The sequence below is a fragment of the Heterocephalus glaber genome, unplaced genomic scaffold (genome assembly GCF_053883595.1).
Source record: "Heterocephalus glaber isolate CG9 unplaced genomic scaffold, H.glaber_assembly_v1.0 deba00001481, whole genome shotgun sequence".
Taxonomy (NCBI): domain Eukaryota; kingdom Metazoa; phylum Chordata; class Mammalia; order Rodentia; family Bathyergidae; genus Heterocephalus; species Heterocephalus glaber.
In genome coordinates, this window is record NW_028258317.1 from 6474426 (window position 1) to 6497468 (window position 23043).

Below are 23043 nucleotides of genomic sequence, written 5' to 3' on the forward strand. Positions count from 1 at the left end.
CCTTTAAAAAGGATGCTCTGTGGTCTAATGAAAGAATTAAAATTTGAATAGGGCCACCAAATGAAAGTCAGCAGGCATTTATGTCTGTGCCAATTATTCAGTTCTCAATAGCTAGACCAGGCAGTGTTTGTTGCAGATTGGCTGAGATGCCTAATTGGAAGACAGGCAGCCTGGCTTGCTACCAATGATCCCGAGTCCACTGTGGTTCCCATGTACTGGCAGTTGGCATCCAGAGCCCTCCAACATGCAGGGGATGATGTCCTCTTGGTGACCTTTAGCACTCAGGACTGAGACTGGTCTCACATACAGATGCTGCCAAACCAGGTGGCTAAAAGTCTGAACTTCTGGAGCAGACAGACCAGGGTATGGATCTTTAGTATGATCATTGAGTCTCAAAGAAACTCAGATCCAATTAATCTCCTTTAAAGGGGGCCAGGGATTTAGCTCAGTGGTTCCGTCACTTGCCTTGCAAGTGCAAGGACCCGAGTTCGATCCCTGGTACAAAAAAATAAAAAATAAAGAGACAGCTGAATTTAATAATGTATATAGAGAGTTTCCTGTTTTCATCAAAAAGCAAATATAAAATATGTAGGCACTTATAATCCTTATTATTTGATGCTCTGGACTGTTCGTAGAACTTTCACCTGAAGATCTCAAAGTGTTTAATGGTTAATGTCCAATAATTATAATAATTATGATGATGATTATGATAATAATAATAATACCACTTGCTTAGGCAGAACATTTTATTGCGGGCTCCATGTTCTCACAATGCCCTGGTTAGAAATGTCTGCAGCTCAATAGAAACAAAGGGCAGAGGGGCTTTCTAGAGTGCACAAGTAAGAAGAAACTTCAGGACATACAAGGGAAAGCTGTCATGGGCAAAAATCCCCCCAAGGATCAAGATTAAGCATGCCTTTTCCTTGGTGTAGTTCAAGCTGCCAATTTATAGGGACATGAAGACACCAGGTCATACCAACTCTTCTCTACTGTCATTTGAGGTCTTGGGGCCTGAAGGACCCCTGCAGAGTCCACACATAGAAAAGCTAAGGTGAGAAGGAAGTTTGTTGAATTTCTGCTGTTCACCCCTCAGAAGAATAGAGGAGAATATGAGGGACTCTGTGCTTTGTGGTTCTCATGTTTAGAAAGAGAGTAGGGAAAATATAAAGTTGAATACATGCAGCTCACACTGGGGTAGCTTTTTATGTGTCAACTTAGTGAGGCCACCAAACCCAGACATTTGCTCAAATACCAGTCAAGATGTCTCTGTGAAGGTACTTTTTAGTTGAAGTTAACATTTATATCCCTAGATTTGAGGGAGGCAGATTACTCTCCAAAATGTGGGAAGGTCTTGATGGCCTTGAGAGAAAAAAAAGACTTGAGTGTCCTGAGATAAAAGGGAACTCTGCCTCTGGCCTGCCCTTGAGCTAGAGCTATAACATCACTTCTACTGTGTATCTCCAGCCTGCTCAACTGCTCTACAGGTTTTACATCTGTCAGCTCCACAAATGCATGAACCAATTCCTTAAGTCAGTCTCCCCCACAACACACCTACACATACACACACACACATGTGCACACCCCTTATTAGTTCTGCTTCTCTGAAGAACCCCAACATACATATCAGAATAAATACAAAGGGATTAAAAATTTAAATATAAATAAACAAAAGGATAAAAATATACTGAAAGGAAATACTGGTAAATGTTTTGACAGGGATGTAGGATTGGGAGTGAAGGCTTTTAAAAAGGATATCATCGTAGAAGTCCCAAAGGGAAAGATGGACATATTTGACCACAAGAAGCCTATATATATTCTATATGATCAAAACAGCCATAATGGTATAAAAAGGCAAATGATATACTGAGGAAAATTCACAATATACATTAAAGACTAAAAGTTAATATATTTAGTACATAAAGAACTACGACAAAGGAATTAAATAAGCTAATCATCCTAACAGAAAAATTGGCAAGAACAAGCAAGTAAAAAAAGCCACAATCACAGCTCTTTCTGCCTAAGAGCAGGTAGCCTGGGTAAGATATAAGGGACAAAAATAGCAATCGCTGTGGCTTGTTGCCTATTGCTGCTGCTGCTTGTCTTCTGCAATGCCCCTCTGCCATGCCAACCTGCCTTGAAGCCAGCCAACTATGAACTGAAACTCTACAAATTGAGCCAAATAAACCTTTCCTCCTTTAACTCTGGGGTCAGGTATTTTGTCTCAGTAATGAAAAAGTAACTAAGACAGATATAAATTGGTACAGATTGTCTTATACTTCTGTAGGTTTTCATGCCTAAGAATAACTTTGACAAATGTATAAAGATACACATGTGATAGGTCCTGTAATATTTATAATATCATACAATGAAAACAACCTAAACTTCCACTTGCACAGAATTAAATAGATTATGGGAAATCCATGTAACTAAAATAATCAATTAAAATGGAATTGTGAGTTCTATTTAATCATGTAGGTAGATATCCATTATTTATTAAAGGAAAAAGCAATTACAAATATATACACATGTTATGGTCCCAATTTGCAAAATATGATTTATATATGGAGGAATTCCAACATTCTAGAGTGGAAGAAAGAATAAAAAGAGACACACCCAAGTGTTAACAATGGTGGGTGGAGAGATTATAGATAACTTTAATTTTCTCTTTACTCTATATATGTGTGGTAGGGTGGGGAATGGAGAATGTTAAGTGCAGTTTTTCTATTATGACTCTATGTTACTTGTGTAATAAGAAAAAAAGGTTCTTATTTGTGTTTTTTAGCCTCTAGTATGCATGGGGTAGAGAAGGCAGAAAGGCAGATGTGAAAGCAGAAGAATTAAGAACTAAAAATCAGGGGCAATAATTTTGAGAAGTTAAAGAGTTCAGAAGCTCTTGTTGTTTTTGCCATTCATCTGTTTCCCTGACTTGATTAGCAGTAATACTTATGGGGAAAGGGGCTTATTTCTTTATTATTATTTATTTTTTTCTCTTTATTAAATTCTTTTACTGGTACATTTTAGGTATACAACACAATTACATTTTTCACTGGGAATTGTACCTTTACATAACGCATCTTGGTTCTTATTTTTTCCCCATTCCTAGCCCTCCCTTCACCCCCTCCACCCTTCCCTATTTACAAAGACTTTATTTCCATTTTGTCCATTTCTCAGCATTTTTCCTTTCTCTTCTTTCCTTTCCCCTGCCCCTCCCACTACTCCTACCCCTTTGGACCTTTTCTTCCTATTTTGCATTATCGATTATTCATTCTAATCATTGGTACATTTTAGGTATACAATATAATGACATTCATCATTGGAAATTTGCACCTTTATATAATCTCTCTTGGTTCTTATTTTTCACCCTTGCCCAGCCCTCCCTTCAAACCCTCCATTCCTCCCTATTTACAAAAATTTTGTTCCTATTTTTCCATTTTCTTATATTAATCCCATTCCCTTCTATCCTTTCCCCTAGCCCTCCCACTTCCTTCCCCTTTGCCCCTTTTCTTCCTATTTCACATTACCAATTATACATTTTAGTCCTTATTTACACTTTCAGTTTCTCACACCAGAGAAACTATTTGGTATTTATACATGTGTGTCTTATTTATTTCACTTAAGAGTATTGCCTCAATGTGCATCCACTTAGCCATCTGTGAAAAACCAACAGCCAATATCATACTAAATGGTCAAAAACTGAAATCCTTCACACTAAAATCAGGAACAAGACAAGGATGTGCACTATCACCACTCTTGTTCAATATAGTTCTGGAAACATTAGCCACAGCAATTAGACAAGAGAGAGAAATAAAAGGAATAAAGATAGGAAATGAAGAAGTCAAATTGTCATTAGTTGCAGATGACATGATACTCTATATAGAAGACCCCAAGAACTCCACCAAAAGTCGTCTAGACTTAATAACCAAATTCAGTCAAGTAGCTGCTTACAAGGTCAACACACAGAAATCAATAGCTTTCCTCTACACGAATGACACACTCACTGAGAGGGAAATAGGGCAAATAATTCCTTTCACAATAGCATCCAAAAAACTGAAATACCTAGGAATCAACCTAACGAAAGAAATCAAAGACCTCTTCTCTGAAAACTATGGCACTCTGAAAAGAGAGATTGAAGATGATATCAGAAAATGGACAGACATCCCCTGCTCCTGGGTAGGAAGGATTAATAGAGTGAAAATGGCCACACTTCCAAAACTGCTATATAGATTTATTGCAATTCCAATTGAGATCCCAGCAGCATGCTTCATGGACCTTGAGAAAACAATCCACAAATTCATTTGGAACAAGAAGAGACCCAGAATAGCAAAAGCAATTCTAGGTAACAGAGATGTGGCAGGGGGTATCACAATCCCCAACCTGCAACTATACTACAAAGCTACTGTGATAAAAACAGCATGTTACTGGCAAAGAAACAGACCTGAGGACCAGTGGAACAGATTAGAAGATGCAGAAACAAGGCCAGACACACTCAGCGATCTCATCTTTGTCAAAGGAACCAAACACCCTCACTGGAGGAAAGAGAGCCTCTTTAATAAATGGTGCTGGAAAAATTGGGCTTCAACTTGTCAAAGATTAAAACTAGACCTATATCTCTCACCATACACTAAACTAAAATCAAAATGGATTAAAGATCTAAATATTCAAATAGAAACTCTGAACCAGGTGGAACAGAGGTTAGGTAGAAATCTTGAAGACATCAGTTTAGGAAAAGATTTTATGAACAAAACCTCAGTTGCCTGTGAACTAGCACAAACAATCAATAAGTGGGATCTCTTCTTATTAAAAAGCTTCTGCACAGCAAGAGAAACCACCAGCAGTGTGAAGAGACAACCCACAATGTGGGAAAAAATCTTCACCTGCTCTTCCTCAGACAAAGGTCTACTATCTCGAATCTATAAAGAACTTAAAAAGATCAGACCTCCCAAATTTAAAGACCCAATCCAAAAATGGGCATCTGAAATGAACAGATATTTCTCAGACAAAGAAGTAGAAATAGCAAATAAATACATGAAAAAATGTTCAACATCACTGGTCATTCGAGAGATGCAAATGAAAACAATGCTGAGATTTCACCTCACTCCAGAAAGAATGGCTGCTATCATGAAATCAACCAATAAGAAACGCTGGTGGGGCTGTGGGGAAAGAGGAACCCTGCTCCATTGCTGGTGGGAGTGTAGACTGGTGCAACTACTGTGGAAATCAGTATGGAGATACCTCAAAGAACTAGGACTGGAAGTCCCATTTGACCCCGCTATTCCACTGCTGGGGATCTTCCCCAAAGAATTAAAAGAATCATACCACAGTGATATATGTGCACCCATGTTCATAGCAGACAGTTTGTGATAGCTAAAACTTGGAAACAGCCCAAATGCCCATCAGTTGGAGACTGGATCAAGAAAATGTGTTTTTTTAATAAAATGGAGTACTACTCAGCCATAAAAAATGAGAAATTAGAGACATTTATAGCTAAGTGGGGCTTATTTGGAGGAGGCAGAGAATCTGGAAAGAAAAGGAAAAACCATTGTGTTCCATAACCTATCTGACAGGGGTGAGAGTGGTGAGAATGATGAGGGTGACAGTGGTGAGAGTGTAAACCCCTGCAGAGGGGTTCGCAGTGTCTAAAACAGAGGAGGAAGCAGACATTCCCTAGAGCCACAAGAAGGAGAAAGAAGATGTGTCCAATAGAGTGCAGTGACTGCCCTGTAGAAGGCAGGGGATGCCTTCTTGCCAAGAGCCAGGAGTTTGCAGACAGATACCTGTAAGTCAGGCACACCCTAAATATTTGCTGGCATCGGAGCAAGAGGCCCATGTACTTATCTCCAGATTTTTTTTAGAACCACTGCCTATTTCAGTCACAGGAACCCAGTAGCCTTGCAAATACTTCCCAATGAAAAAGTAAAAGGATTCTTCTTTGGAGAAACTGTTTGCATACATGGTCATCCCTCTGTATCCTTGGGTTGTAGGACCCTCTGCAGATACCAAAATCCACAGATATTCAAAGCTCTTATATGAAATGGCATGGTGTTTACAAGTAACCTATGAAATCCTCTCATATAATTTAAAATAATCTCTAGGTTATTTATAATCCTTACACAATATAAACTCTAGGTAATGACTGTTTTACATTTGTGTTTAGGGTATAATGACAGGAAAGATAAATCCGTGCATACACAGAAAAAAACTTTTTCCAAATACAGTATTTTCAAATCTCAGTTGTTTGACTTCTTGGATGTGGAACACATAGGTTCAGAGGGCCAGCTATACTGACACCACTTATGAAGAAAGCCAGCTTGCCCAACAGTCAAGCCCTCCATTCAATAAGCCTCACTCATGCAGGCACAGCTTCCACCAGCTTCCCAGTTCTCCTTCATTAATCATGAGTGGACAATCAGGCATCACCAAATATTTAAGAAAGTCTCCATCATTAAAAAGAGAAACTAAACCCAAACAGAGGGGAAATGAGATGGTATGTGGAGCTACAATTACAATGTTTAGAATTCAAATTTTCCAAGGGGCAAAAAAATGTATGGCATCCCTTAATTGAGGGAGAGTGTGTGTGTGTGTGTGTGTGTGTGTGTGTGTGCGTGCGTGTGTTTGAAAGGCACTACCAGAGAAAACAAAGAATTTACAAATTATATTCCTGCATGTGAATGGTTGATTCCACATTCGGTGATTCTCTAGGACTGGGTATTCAGAGAGAATTGTGATCATGGGTATCACTACAGCAAAGAATACTCAGTAGGATCACCAATCTTCATTGAGAGAAATATCAAGCCCACTCTAGTAGGGTCTGTCATAAGTTTTTCAGTTTCTTGGGTGGAGCAGAGGTTGTTGCACAAAAATGCTTCAGCTCTGTCTTAGTTACTTTTAGCATTGCTGAGATAAAATATGCAACACCCAAGGTTTGCTCTGCAAAGGTTTATTTCATCTCACAGTTTGTAGATGTTTCAGTTCATAGTTGGGTGGCTCCAAGACAGGGTAGCGTGGAAGAGGGGCATCACAGAGGAGAAAGAGTTCATGGTAGGCAGAAGGCAGCAAAGCAGCAGCAGCAGCAGCTTGGCTTTCCCTTTTATCCCTTCTGGGTTACCTGTCCTTTTGGTGGTGCTACCACACCCAGGGTGGGCATTCCCATTATCCACACCTGAACTATGCCAAACCAATCAGTGGACTAATTTTGTAATGACACACTTAATCCCAGCATTACACACCCCATATCCAGCCACCTCTGAAAAGCCCCACCTTTGAATCTGGTTAACCAGCCATGATTACTAAAGTTTCAGATTCTCCAGTGCTAAGGATGTAGCATAGTGGTAGAGCCCTTGCCTGGCATGTTAGAAGCCCCGGGTGTGATCCTTTGACCACAAAAAATCCCAGAAACAACAACAGCAGAAAACCAAAGATTCATATTCTCAAAAGGAAAGCAGATGTTCATCATACATCACATTCTGTTTTTATACAAGTAACATAGGCAGGCTGATATAACAGGATTCAGTCTCCCAGGCACACAAAAGAGCCTTATCATGTAGTAACACAGGGAACAGAGCAGAGGCCAGGTTCCCAGGAGCTAAAACCTCCTAAAGATAGCAACATTAGGCCTATTATGTTAACTCTTTCCTTCCATACATTCTTTTGAAAACTAGAAATTCAATAGAACATTTGAAAGATGAAGTTAATTATTTTAGCAAGAAGAGTAGAAGAAAAAGAAATGGAAAATAGAAAAATGATAAGAAAATTTAAAAATCAGTTTAGGAGGTATGATATCTAGGATGAGTAAAGAGAGAAAAATAGATGGAAGGAAAATATAAATGGAGCCGCAGAAGAAAATATTCCAGAACTGAAGGACAAGAGTTTCAGAGTGAAAGAGTCACTAGCAACCCAATGAAAAGTACCTCAGTGTGAAACTTTGCATAAAAGAATGCCTTGGAGAAAGCACGGAGAGCTACTGTGTGAGGAAAGCCATGATAGTCCTCACATCTTGGCATCTGTGTCCTTTCATACAGTCCAAATCTCAAGGAAACCTGCAAGAACTACATTTGGGTCCTGAGAGGTGGTGTTGGAACCCCACTTCCAGCTGACATCAGGCCTAGGTCATCATACTGAAAACCTGCCTGAATTCTCGGAAGAAGTCCAAATGCAGGGCTTTGGGAACTGTTATGCACATGTGTTCCAGGGGGATGGCGTAATTAACAGGTCATGTCTACTTCCCCAGCCAGCTTTGCCACATCCTAATCTCCACTGTCAAAATTGGATTTATCAATACAAACCCTAAGGTTTTATTGTTGTTTTCATTACCATGACTGTCAATCTACTCTAGTCTTTAAACTTGTGTAGTGATCAGCTATTTCCAAATCCTGAGGCTTCTGGGGGAAAAAAAAGAGACGTTGGGAAAATTTACAGGATATCTATATACTCTCTTTGAGAACTTTGTCTGAACCCTCCCCTGGTTTTGCTAAGTTGCTGAGAAAAATCATTTCTACTATTTTATCTTCCAAATTTTTTAAACTTATTTTTTATTAGTACATGTTTGTAGTACATATTACGTTAATTTTTGAGGAATTAGTACATGTACATAACCCATCTTAATTCTTTTTTCATCCCCTTTCCCTTCCCTCCCTCCTTCTATCCATCGCTCAATCCCTTCCCTTTTTTTTTGGTACATGTTTTAAGTACATAATGTTTACATTCCTTGTGTGGAGTTGGTACAAATGCATAGTACACCTTTTTTGGGGTTTTGGGGGGGGCGTTGGGGATACTGGGGATCGAACTCCGGTCCTTGTGCTTGCAAGGCAGGTGGCAGAACCACTGGGCTAAATCTCCGGCCCCAGACATGAACTTTTTTTTTTTTTCTTTTGGTACCGGGGATCGAACTCGGGTCTTTGCGTTTGCGCAGCAGGCAGCGAAACCACTGAGCTGAATCCCTGGTCCTGCATAATACATCTTAATTCCCTTTCTATTCCTTTTCCTTCCCCTTCCTTCCTTCTCCCTCCATTTCTTGATCCCTCCCCCATCTACCTCCTTACTTCCTACTATCTATCTCTTGTTTTGTTCTTCATTTATACTTTGGGTTTCTCATATAAGAGAAACCACATACAGTTTAATCTTGTGTGCTTGATGTATTTCATTTTCTTCACTCTATCCATTGATTTATTCCTGTCATTTATTTATTTCTCTAATGTTATTTTATTTTGGTTTGGGGAAGGTGGAGAGATTAAAAAAAGTATTTGCATCTGTCATGTTTATATTGGATAACAATCTATTAGAACACCCAGTAGAGGCTGGGTCACAGGGTGACTCCGTTTTATATCGGTAACACTGGAATTATTCATTTGTGAAAGAAAAAAACTGATTTTCAAACATTGGCATCTTAACAATTTTTGATAATAATGAGGTAGCTCTCAACTGACCTTTGCACTTAAGTGTACTAGGACACTGATGTAGAGAATTTGGGACTTAGTCATACTACCAGGAAATTTTAATCTTTCCAATTTATTTTCCCATATGAACATTTATATTTAATGTTATTTAATATTGAAATATTGGAGACATACTCTCAATTTTTCACTTGGTCCAAAACTCTTAATTTCTGACTAGCAATTAACATGTATGTTGTTTGTGGGGTTTTTGGTCAATGCCATCTGGGGTCTAGTGCCATCTATTTGGCAAAGGAATGAAGGCCAAAGACCTTAGGGCTGTGACTCTTCTCTTTGGTCTTGGAGTTCAAATTGTCTCAGATATCATTATTAAAGAGAAGTTATTCAGATATTTCCTATTTAAGACAGTTTTGAACAATCAGGGCATCAAGAAAATCACATTTCACAATTTTATTCATGGAGATTTATTAGTAATGCAGTGAATTTCTATAAATCTCCATGACAAAATACAAAATGAACTATTTTTTTTATCATGGTAAAGTATATATAATATCAAATTTAAATGAAATATTTTTAACATGAAAAATGTGTACAGATTTTGTGGAGTCTCTTTACCCTCTCTAAGCCTCTATTTTCTCAAGTATAAAATATTTTGGGGCTAAATAACTTCTGAAGTTTCATATAGGTTTTTATAAAGTAGATTTGTTGAGCTATAACTCACATACCATATAATTCACCTCTTTGAAGTGTACAACTTAATAGCTTTTGATATATTCCATTTTTGTAAATTGTGGGGAAATGTGTGTAACCAAATTTGTCATTTAACCATTTTTCATTGTACATTCCATGACATTGATTACATTCATGGTGTTTTGCAACCATCATCAGTATTTCCAAAACTTTTCCATTATCCCCAAAGAGAAGCTCTGTAACTATGAAGAATTTATTCAGCTAGACTGTATTAAGAATTATTCTATTCTAGACAAAACCCTTGAAAGGCTGGCAAACCCAAACTGGGAGAAGACTAACTCTAATTCCCAATCCCAGTGTTATGAGGCCTACTGTGAGCTGTTACTCATCTGTACACACTCTGTACATTGTTCTAAACTCCATCCTGCGCACATTAATGCCTCTAAAGAAAGCCCAAGACAAAAGAGGAGAATAAAATCTGGGGTTTAGTTTGGATCTCGTGATTATGATCCATCAGAGTCTCCTACTAAGTTAACTTCCAAATTAAGCCAAATGTCTTTCAAAAAATACTCAGTATCCATTGGTGAATTTGGGAAATTTTAGAGGCTACAGCCACATGTTCTTCTCAGAAAATGGCTAGAAAGCTATTACAGAAATCCACTCCTGAAAAAGTCTCCATATGACCCTGGATATCCATTCAAGGTTTGTGAATTTTTTACAGTGCAAGAACTCACTAATATTTACTTCTTGGCACCAAGGACTTAAAATTTTTCCTTATATCTAGAATATCTTATTTGAATTATTGCTAGATTAATATCTCCATGAGTTCAGAGAGAAATAAGACTGGAAAGGTTATGTCTGTTTGTATATTGACCACATAAATGGAACTAGCTATGCTTGGAGTAGCCATTTCTTTTTTTCATTTTTTACTCTTTTTGTTAAATATCTTTTTTAGGAGGGGTAAGCTGCCTCTAAGTTGCACAGGCTGGCCTCAAACCTGCAATAGCCTCCGAGTATCTGAGGCCTGTTCTTCCTAAACGGCTTTGTGGATCCTGCAGCATTATTATCCAGAACTTGCACCAATTAAATACAAGGGTCAAGGAAGTGAGTTTCAGTTGTCCTAAGAATAAGATAAATGCTTTAGTAAACATTCTGCCACTGCCAGTTCAAGTAAATGCTGGGATGTTGCAGATCAGAGATGTGGAGGGAACTGGGAAACATAGTCAATAAGGTTCCTTCAAATTATGAAATTCTGTGACACTGTGGGTAGCATAGTGACAAAGAACTTGGACTTAATCATACATACCTGGATTCAAATTCTGGCTTCTTTACATAACTAGCTATGTAATTTTAAGCAAATTATTTATCCTAACATTCAGTTTCTTCATCAATAAAATGAGCATAATCATAGGATTAAATAAATCAATAGATGGAAATGCTTAGAACAGTGCTTGACAGCTTAAAACATATTGATAAATGCTAAGCATTATTATCATTTTTATAAAATTAGCAAGAGCCACAGTTTTTGCAAAATGAATTTACTACATTTTAAATAAAGCCTCTGGGGTTGTATCTAACTCCTCCTCAATATCTGTCTGACTTTAGGTGAATCACTCAACCTTTCCTGGACTTTGTTTCCTAATCACAGATGGTTTACTTAATGCCTTTTCTTACTCTAAGATTCTTAAAAGTTGTTTTGTTCCTTGTAATCAAAAGATTTATGTAAGATTGTTTTTATGGGACAGCAGTTACTTAGTAAACCTAGAAGACTGAAAGACAGCCTGGCCTAGCAGGCAAAGTTCTGAACCAGGTGTTCAGCCTCTGAGTCTAGTTTTGAAATATCAATTTTACATTGTCTCAGTGTGCAGCTTTAGACCACTGTTTGATAACTCTGTGGTAAGGTTTGTCTAACTAAATTAGAAATTACTACCTATGTCTTCTCTTTCCTCCCTCCCTTCCTTTCTTCCTCTCCTATTCTTGAAATACCTGCATAGTGACAAAGAACTATCAAGTGTAATTATTCTAAAGGCATGTTTTGGTCTCAGCACCCATACCTTTCCTAGAACTTCTTATGTCACTCTCTGAACCAATCTATACCCAGTTATGGTCACCAGAGCTTTTGTGGTCTTGAGAATATTAATTGTCTGCTGGGATTTTCTTCTCTATGTAGAATTTTCTTCAACTAAATTAGAAATTACTACCTATGTCTTCTTTTTGCTGTCAAGGGATGGTTTGAAACACAGTGGAATAAATTTATTAAAGCAGTTTTAGTTTTGCTGAAATAAAATGGCTTCTACTATCCACAAAGACACAGTTCAGAGCCTCTTTGTCCATGAGACCTTTGTCAAATTCTCAAGATTTGATGCTCCATTGTACTATTTTTATCTCTGTTTATAACATTTATCATGCTATTTGCTTTTTAGTTGTTGCTGGGAACTCACTAAAGGAAAGTAGTTGACTTATATTCAAATTCCTCCCAGCGAGATTAATGACTGGAATGGAGTAAGTGCTCAGAAATGTTGCAACGATGAATATATCTTTATGAAACATGAATGTGAACCAGCACAGCTCCACACCAAGAGTCAGAACCAGGAAATGTTCACTTCTCTGGTGGGCACTGTGTTATGGAGTTGGCTTGTAGTAGGTTTGGGACCACTGTTAGTTTGAGCTTCCAATTGCCCTCCCACAAATGGCGACCACATCAGAAGCCAGTTTTCAATAGAAAAAGGAAACTGCACAACAGGTAATGACACTAGCACCTGGTATTATGTATATCATTTAATATAATCCCAATGATTGTTTGAGGAAGACATTTTTATTCTCATTCTACAGGAGATAAGCTCATAGAGTTATGGGACTTTCCCAAGATCTTATGGCAAGTGAAAGTTGAGGTGGGGTGTGAATCCAAGACTGGTTGATATGGAAGCTTTATATTAAATCTGCACCATTTTGTACTGCTGCAATTCCAGGTTATGGTTGGTGATTGTTAACTACATTGGAATACTAAGATTATCATATAAAGTCTTTGCCAAGAATTGGCAATTACTACTCTGTACTGTGTAAATCTAGAAAAACTTTAAAATTTTTGAATTTGGGAGAATAATACATAGATATTTGAGCTTTTTATGTAGATTGCAAATATAAATTTTGGGTTATAAAGAATGCTATAATAATGCCTTATTTGCAGCATTTATAGACCTGTTTGGGTTCTTTCACCACCAGATAGAGTATTGGTGTTTATCTTGTGACATTAAGCAAGGTGGATAAAGCATTATTGTTAGAAAATGATGGTTGGTAATGAGGGATATGAATAGGGCAAAGTAATAATCTCACAGGAATTGGCAGAATCTTGTTCATTATGTAGTATAAACATTCCATTTTATAAGAATAAGGCCCAAACAGAGGCAGAGACCCACTTGATGTCAAGTAGTTACTTAATGGCAGGGCTACAATGAATGAATCCTGGTCTTAATTCATAAAAGAAAAATGTTCATTTTACTCTAACCCATCTTCACAAATCTCATGATAATTCTTAGTCAACCTGGACACATCAGGAAAAAAGTGTATTTTTCTTAAAAAAAAAAAGTAAATTCACCCATTTATTTGTTGTATTAGTACATTTTGTGCTGCTATAACAAAATAACTGATGCTGGGTACTTTATAAAGGAAAGAATTTATTTAGCTCACAGTTCTGAAGTTCTAGAGTGTGGTGTTGACATCTGCTCAGTCCTGGTGAGGGCCTCATAGAAGATAGCATCACAATGGTGGGAGCACACGTAGAAGAGATCCTATATCAAAACCTGGAGAGAGAGTGAGAGAGAGAGAGGTCAAACTTGGTTATAAAAACCCAATCTTGTGAGAATTAATTCAACCATGGAGATGGGCATCAATCCCTTGTGAGAGTGGTGGCCCAGTGACCTTGTTACCTTCCCCTAGGATCCAGCTCTTAAAGCTCCACTGCCCAGCACCACCATGGGGACCCATCTTCCAGCCCATGATACTTTGCAGGACACATGCAAACCACAGCCATTGTCAAGGTTTCTTTTCCTTATGCCTTGATGAGTTCATCTAGAGATGGATGTCACAAACTAATAGTTTTTATACCCTAATCTATGTAAAGACATAATTCTATGTACCTGACTTATTTACCTACTCTCTTATTGATTGACATTTAAGTTTTATTCAATTTTTAAAATGATAAACAATGTGCATTGTGAATTTTTTAAAAGGTTACAATTCTAAAGTTTTTAGCTGACAACTGTTTCACTAACCAGGCATTTATCAAGCATCTGTTATGTGCCTGGCACTCTGCTGTTTACGATATCACCAACTAAAAGAGCAAGCTTTGCCTTTGAGTTCACAGGGTACAAATGGGAGGTCATTAATAATGGTCAAGCCCATAATAACCTTCATCATGAGAGCAGCAGTTTCAGGAGGGCCCACTCTGCACCATTTTCTGTACTAGACAGTATACAAGTACTTATCCATAGATAGGTAGCTAGTACTCCCCAGGTACAGATGAAGAAACCAAGTTCTAGAGAGGTGAAGTAACCTATGGAAGGACACATAAGGAAAAAACAGTAAAGCTGAGTTCATGCATTCATTCAACAAGTAATTTTGTTTTGAGCACCTATTAAATAATACCTGGAGGCATTATTCCAGAGTCACATTGGGAAGTAATACAAATGTGAATAAACAAAACATGAATCTTATAATTTAGATGGCAGACATAAATAAGTAACAAAGATAGAAACACACGATTATCAAATATGACAAGTACAATAAAGGAAATGATTGAGTGTGATGTTAGAGAATATAAGAGGCAAGGTTGGGAGGAGAAAAACTGCTTTGACTGGGCTGTCAGGTAGGATTTTAAAAGGAGTTGACATTCAGTTCAAACCATGAAAAGAGAAAACAGTTCTTCTAGGCAGAGCCCACAACTAGTTTGAAAGCCCTGAAATGGGAAAAAGGAAGTGTACTTGAGGGACTGAAAGGAGTCTAATGTGATTTCAGGGAAGCTGGTGAGGTCAAGGTGCCCCGGCTGAGAGTAGAGGAAGACAGCTCTAACCTTGTGAGATTTTCTAGATTACAAAGAGGAATACATATTTTATTTGCCATGGAATCGAACAATTTTCAAGGGTTTCAAACAAGTAACAAAATATTCTCATTTATGGTTTTAAATAATTGCTTTGACTTTTTTTTGTGAGGAAAATGTTAGAGGCAAGAGTGGATTGCAAGAAGCAAGGTGGATATGTCAATAATTCAGGTGAGAGATGTTGGGCTGGCATTAAGAAGATGGTCATTTTGAGGAGGGAGAGAAACAGAAGATCCCTCTTCTCCTTCCTTCCCCCAGCCGCTCCCCTCCTCTCCTCTCCTTCTCCCTCCCTCCCCCACTTTCTTCTTGCTTTCTTCTGATCTACTTGGTTGTTTCTTGATGGTATACACAACAGTCTATACCTCACTGGCTGGGAATAGGGATATATTATGGGAGATTCTTATTTCTGGAATTTTTTGTGAACCATCTATGTTGAGTTCTGAAAGTTGAATATATTTCTCTTTCAAAGGGCCTAACAATTTCTTTTGTCCTCAGTCACAGGAGACCACATTTATGATGCACTGCTGAAACATTTCTGCAGATGCAAGTTATGTGTATTGTTCTGTCTTTGAGAAACATTGCTCACATTGACTCCTGACTTCATGCATTTTGTAAATGCACAGCTCAGTGAATGTGACTTTCTGCTGTTTGTGGCTGTAAATGCTGCAAGGAAAGACTTTCTATGAGGCAAAATTGATAATGGTCTATTACTTTAAGTTACAAAGAGTTGGTAGCAAAGGAATAAATCAAACTGCTTGGAATGAATTATTGGATTTATATAGTCCAAAACAACATTAAAATGTGTTTCTTTTATTATTTTTTAATTTCCTCAAAAACAATGAATATTTATTACTGGAAAATCAGAAGCTACAAAGAATAAATCTTACAAATCCACTCATCAAGGGATATCCACTGTGATTGCTAATTGTGTATATGAAGGTAATGTTCAAACAAGTTATTTTATTTTACTATTATTAAAAATCAGTTATGCTCATTATAGATAGTTTAGAAACTATAGAAAATGAGAAAGAAGAAAGTAACTCATCACTCTTGTACAGTTGTTGGTAACATTTTCATATATTTAAGTTCTTTTTAATTCATATTTTATATAACTGGTTATCATGCCATCTCTATTTTTTCAACTAATATTGCTATGAATAACTTTTTATTACAAGCTCTTAATAATTATAATATTTAATCACCAAATGAAGCTGTAGTCTGTATTTGCTACAATGTGGTTTGAATTCCAAATTGTAAAACAATACATATATAAAATAAAAATAACACCCACTTCACTGGTCTGTTGTGAGAATTAGGTGGATTAGGTGACTTGATATGCACAGAACAGCTTTCATCATTTCCTTCCTATGAATTTAGTTTGCTTCATTTTTTCAATATTAATGTAATTTCTTAATGAAAATATTTGTCTATAAAGCTTTTTGTGTATGGCTTATTTCTATTGCCTTCAGTTAATGCCCAGAGGAGGACTCACTGGGTCAGAGGGTAGGCAGTGTTAAGAAATTAAACATTACATCTGCAAGCATCCTCATGGGGTGTGTTGGAAGTTCTGAGATTTCAACTGTGCTGTGAGCAGCTGCCTTGTTGCTGATTACCATGAGTAGATGATAAGGTCTCACTGGATGACCCATAGGGTCAACATTGTGTATTTAGAAAAATATTGATTCTGAATTGGAGCACAGAAGAGAGGGAGGAAGGCCTCAATTAGATACAGCAGAATCATACAGGGGGCTTAAAAAAAACCTTTAATCTTCATTTTTCTCTCTTCAGCATTTTTTATTCCTGGCTAGGGCAGCCTGTGGCATGCCTTTCACCTCTGAAAATTCCATCCCTCTCTGCGGTCCAAATCGCTGACGTAGTATAACCACTTTACAGGTTGAATTGTACTGGACAGAAAAAAAAAAAAAAAAGTGGGAATCCATAGTGGCGACGATTCAGGATTTGAAGCAAAAGAGGGACTAGCATCGGTCTAGTTTGAGAAAGATCGCTCTGCGCAGCGCTGTGACTGCCATAGCAAGTGTCCACAACTTTGCTGTGGGCCCTCTTTAGATACATACTTAGGAAAACTACCTGCTGAATTTAAAGTATGTGGTATTGAAAGCTATCACAGAACAACAATGTTCTTTTCATTCAGCTCTGAGATCAATTTCCAGGCCTAGGACTTCTCCAAAACGACTTAGTGTCCTTTATCAAAGCTGCTATTACTCAACAGCCTCCTCTTCCTCATTAGCCTATTAATGGCACACAGCTTTGTAGTTCCACCTTTCCACATTCTTTGGGTGGGGCTTGGCTCACCCTGTGTCTGACAACCTGGCCAATCAGACTGTACCATCTCCTCCGTCACTCTGATTGGTTCAGGGGTAGGCACATGACCAAATGAGAGTTTTGTTTCTAGGAGCTCTCAGGAAAGAGAAAGATTCTTCCACTGAGGTGAAAGCTGGGTGGCTGATGTAAGCACCAGCTGCTTGAAGCCATCGTGGAGTAGCTGTCTGCTGTAGCAGAGAATCAAGCCAAAAGCTAAGGGAAGTATTGTTGGGAGGTGGAAAGATAAAGAACTCTAAGATATTGTTTAAATTACTGGGGTTAGTTGTAAAAGGTATAGTCTTCCTCCCTTTAATTCCTCTCACATCTGGAAGGGCTTTTTATGGTCCAAAGCAATGGTTCTCCCAAGGAGGACCAGTGGCCAAATAAATATCAACGTTTTCTTACTACTTGATAAGTGAAACATTTCTCCCCCCCCATTAAGTTTATTGGTACATTTTAGGTATAAAATACAGTTACATTCATCATTGGGATCTTGTACCTTTACATGAGTATCTTGGTTCTTCTTTTTTTCCCCTTCCCTTGCCCTCCCTTCACCCCCTCCACCCTTCCCTATTTGCAAAGACCTTGTTTCCATTTTTTTCCTCTTCTCATATTTTTTCCTTTCCCTTTTTTCCCTTCCCCTATCCCTCCCAATTCCCCTGCTCTTTTAGACCTTTTCTTCCTGTTACACAATATCAGTTATACATTTTTTAAATTACAATATTAAGATCTAGGAGACATTACCACAGATTTTACAGAATTTAAAAGGATATAGAAAGCATATTACAAAAATCTTTTTTGAAATAAATTTGACAACTTCTAAGAAGTACCTTGGAAGACAAATTAATGAAACTAACTCTGGAGGAAATATAAAATTTGAATAGCACCTATTAAAGAAAGTATATTCCTAGCTTGAAAACCTACCTATATGACAACAGCAGCCTCATAAACATTTTAACTGATAAATTATATCAAACAATTAAAGCAGAAAAAAGGAGGAACACTTCTCCCCTCATTTTAGGAACTCAACATTGTGCTGATCCTAAAACTGGATAAAGATAATAGAAGAAAAAAGTATGAACATAGACAGAAATTTGTTTAACAAAACAAACTATTAGAAGTCAGATCTGGCAGGATGTAGAAAATGGTTTTGTTATAGGGATGGCAGTGTTGGTTCAGCATTGGAAGATCCACCCCCAAAAGTCATCATTTTAACAGAAGAAAGGAAAAAGCCATATGATCCTCTCACTAGTTGGAGAAAAAGTATTGGACTAAATTCTACAGCTGTTCATGGTAAAAGCTATCAGGAGAGTAGAAGTAGAAAAGAAACTTCTCAACAGATTAAAGACATGTACTCCATACTTCCAGCGAGAATGCCTTATATAAATGGAGAAGATACAATGCTTTCTCCTTAAGGTGGGGAACAAGGGCAAATATGCTTACGCTTTATCTATCCATTAAACTTTGAAACCTAGTCCCCACCAAAATAGTCTGGCAATAAAATGACACAACTAGGATAGGATTGGCATGGCAGAACCACAATCTTTATATGTAGATGAAATGATCATCTACAGAGAAAATATAAGAAATCTCTAGGAGCCCCTAGAACTTGTACTTGAATTTAGCAGGATTAGAAAACACAAGGTATATATAAAAATTCATGTCTGTGTATACTTGCTATAAATGAAGAATTGGATATTGAAATTTAAAAGTTATGTAGGAGTACAAAGGACCTAGAAAAGTTAAAAACAAAAACAGTGTTGGAAGATGTTTAGTACCTAATTTTAAGACTTCTTCTAAAGCTACAGTAATCAAGGCAGTGTTGGTATAAGGAAAGACATATAGATCATTGGAATAAAACAGAGAATCTAGAAATAGAACCACACATATATGGTCCACTGAGTTTTGAAAGATTATTTAACATTATCATTTTATAGGATATAAACTCAATTCAAGAGCCGAGGAAGAGATACTGTTTTCAACAAACAGCATTACAATACCTGGTATCCGTATATAAAAAATTAACCTCAACCCTTTTTTTCCATACATGAAAATAACTTGAAGGGATCTATGAACCTAAATAAGAAAGTCTAAAAGTATAAAACTTTAAGAAGAAATTATAAGGGAAAATATTTATGAATTCAGGGTAGGCAAGAACTACCTAGGATACAAAAAACATGATGTATAAAAGAAAAAAATTGATAAATGAGATTCCATCAAAATTTAGAACTTTAAATGACATCATTAAAATGAAAAAGTCTTTAAACAGACCATATTCACAATACATATAACCTATGAGCAGAATATATAAAGAATTCTTAGAGCTCATTAATAGACAACCCAATTAAAATGTAGACCTAAGAAGATGATAAATAGCCAGTATAGCACCAGGAATGGTGTGCAACTCTAGAATCAGAAAAATACTAATCAGTACAATAATAAGATTGAATTATACACTTATTAGGGAGAGGAAGTTCAAAGTTTTAAAAGCCTTGTCATGACTTTTTCTTTTTGTTGGATTCTCCCTCTTTGGGTTTAATTTGTCACGCCCAGTGGATTCATTCTGCTGGGTTTCCTGGGGTTGTGATCCTCATTGTCTTTTCCTAGGGTATTGTCTAAAACTTTTTGGAGTGCCGGTCTGATACTTATGAAGTTCCTGAGGTGATCTTTGTCATGAAAGTATCTTATTTCTCCATCAATTTTGAAAGATAGTTTTGCAGGGTACATCAATCTGTGTTGGAGGCTGTTTTCCTTTAGGGCTTGAAATACATCACTCCAAGCTCTTCTTGCCTTGAGGGTTTGCATTGAGAAGTCTGCTATGATTCTGATGGGCTTTCCTTTGTATGTGATTTGTTTCTTTTCTCTCACTGCTTGTAGAATTTTATTCTTCTGTTGGATTTCTGGAATCCTAACTATTATATGCCTATGTGTAGATTTTGTTTTGATTTAGCCTAGCTGGAGTCCTATATGCCTCACTTATCTGTATGTCAAGTTCTTTTCCCCTCCTTGGGAAGTTTTCTGCCATCACTTCTGTGAAGAGTTTTTTTATGTCATCTGCACTCTCTCCTCTTTCTTCATTGACTCCAATCAGTCTTATGTTATTCTTCTTTGCATTGTCTAGCAGCTGCTGGATTGATTTCTCCTGTTCCCTTACAATTTTAAAGCGATTTTTCTTTTCCTGGTCACTAATTGCAGTCTTATCTTCTTTATGTGAAATTCTATCCTCACATTGGTTCATTCTGCTGCATAGACTTTCCATGGAGGTTTTAATCTCTTGGAAATCTGTTTGTATCTGTTTTATGGATTCCATTTGTTTCCTATGTTGGGATTCCATCATGTTCCTCAGATCCTCTATTTTTTTTTAATCTGTGTCCTCTCTAGATTTATTAATCATATCTTGCACCATGAGCAAAATCTTTGCTGTTATCTGATTTATTATTTCTGATTTCATTTTTCCCAGATCCTCTTTTGTTGCCAGTTCAGAGAGTCCAGGTGGTTGAGTATCAGATTGTTCCATCTTGTTTCCCTTTGGGGTTGCTGTAGGTGATCCAGAAGTCTGTTTTTGAGACTTGTTTATGTGTCTTCTCATTTCAATGAGGGGGGTGCTGTTGGCACCCATCAGGCTCACCTTCTCTGCCCTAGGAGCTTGGGATGGTGGTGGAGGAGCTTCCTTCTGGGTTCTGGGACTGGCTGAGCTTCTCTGCCCTAGGAGCCTGGGATTGATAAGTGAAACATTTCTATTTGCATCTATAATTCCTTGTGGGCATGGATACATGTAACTGGAAAATTCTAAGTGTATAGTATATATATTTAGACATGAAATATTAAATCAATGAATGAGTCAATGTCATTGTAATTTTAAACAATTCAGTTTCAGAGCCAGTTTTACAAATGGGATCATTAACTAAGAATAGACAGGGGGAGACTGACCCATGGCATTTAATAAGGTTACTCAGCTATTAAGGATTCTAGACAGAATCGGGTTCAGGTGAATTGAAATGCAAATTTCCATCTGTTGCCAGAATGGCTCCTAGCTGCTGCCACTTTGTCAAAGCACCGTCTCAGATACAGGGCCTGAAACTTAGGGAGCCTTCCCATTTATAACTAGCACACAGTCTCTGACCCTCTCAGGCCCCAACTCTGGATGGTGTTGGTGGATTCTTTATGGGTGTCAGTAACTGGCAAGAATGAGAATCCCGGGACACTCAAAGCATAAATTACTTCAGAGATAACAGCAGCTAATGGGCTACATACTTTAAACCTGCTGCTTACACTGATGAGGGTACTAGGGCCCAGAAAGGTAAATTAAGTTACCTAAAGTCACACAGCCTGTGCAAGAACAAGATATGAACCTGTATTCCAAGACTCCTTCCTCCGTACTAGTACCCTGAGACTGGGGTGCATGTTTAAATCACCTGAAGGAGCAGCCACACTGTATACTCATTGATCTCAATAGTGGGGACAGAATTTCTCAAAAAGCTCCCCATTAGCTGGGTGTCATGCTTCACACCTGTAATCCCAACTACTCAAGAGGCTGAGGCAAGAAGGCTGGAAGTTTCAGGTCAGCCTAGACAACTTAGGGATATCCTGTCTCAAAATAAAAAAAATTGACGGGGTGGCACTGAGGATATAGTGATCTCCCTGGGTTCGATCCCCAGTACTGAAAAAAAAAAAGCTTCCCACTTGATTTTAATATGTAGCAAAGTTTGAAAACATTGCAATATCTTGTTTTGCTCATAAACTTTCAAGATACCTGGTGACATAACCCAAAATGTGAGACACAGATTCCAGTTCAGGTAATGCCCTGATCTGAGAATAGCTAGGTTTTCCAATGCTTTATTCTTAGACAAACACATAGAAATGTTTTTTGTTTGTTTGTTTGTTTTTTCGTACCAGGGATCAAACTTGGGACCTTGTGAGAAATGTTTTATTACTTGTAAGCTTCATCCAACATGTCAAGTATCCTCCCAAAATATTGTATAATCCCTCTAGTTGCCCAAAGAAATGGAGACTCAGATAGGAAAAGTCACTTGTTTGAGATCATCCAAATAGTAAACAGCAACTAGAAGTCAGTCCTCTGACTCAAATTATGTTGTTCTTCATTGTGCACTCTTTCTTAAAATGTTATTGATTTTTAATAGGTAATCAAACACAGGGCACAACATTCAAAAAATAAAGTGAGCAAAAAGTAAACCCTACGCTGCTCAGTTTTTCTATATCTACTGTATCCTTTCAGAGACTGTCTATACATTTTCAAATACATGAATACATGCACAGGTATTTCCTGTCTCCTATCTCTCAACAAATGTTAACTTAGTATTCTTACACAGCATCCTGATTTTCTTTAAGCCATATATTTTGGAGATGATTCCACTTCAGTATACAGAACTGCCTCATTCTTATTAAATTGCATAAAGTCCATTGTTTGCATGCCATATATTATTTGACCAGTTTCATTTTGACATGTATATTTGTTGTTTATGAGCTTTTGGTATTGTAAGTAATGCTGCAATAAATATCCTTATACACGTAGCTTCTCTACATGTG

The 23043-nt window shown here is 37.5% G+C and overlaps 1 protein-coding gene across 2 annotated transcripts in view; it reads right to left on the minus strand.

The window, feature by feature from the left end:
- Slc44a1 (solute carrier family 44 member 1) overlaps nt 1-23043 on the minus strand; it is a 487317-nt gene that overhangs the window by 391530 nt on the left and 72744 nt on the right. For both annotated transcript variants that reach the window (XM_087184208.1, XM_087184209.1), the window contains one exon: nt 13767-13879. In XM_087184208.1, the coding sequence (XP_087040334.1) occupies nt 13767-13798 (32 nt within the window). In that variant the 5' untranslated portion in view covers nt 13799-13879. The remainder of the gene's footprint in view (nt 1-13766; nt 13880-23043) is intronic.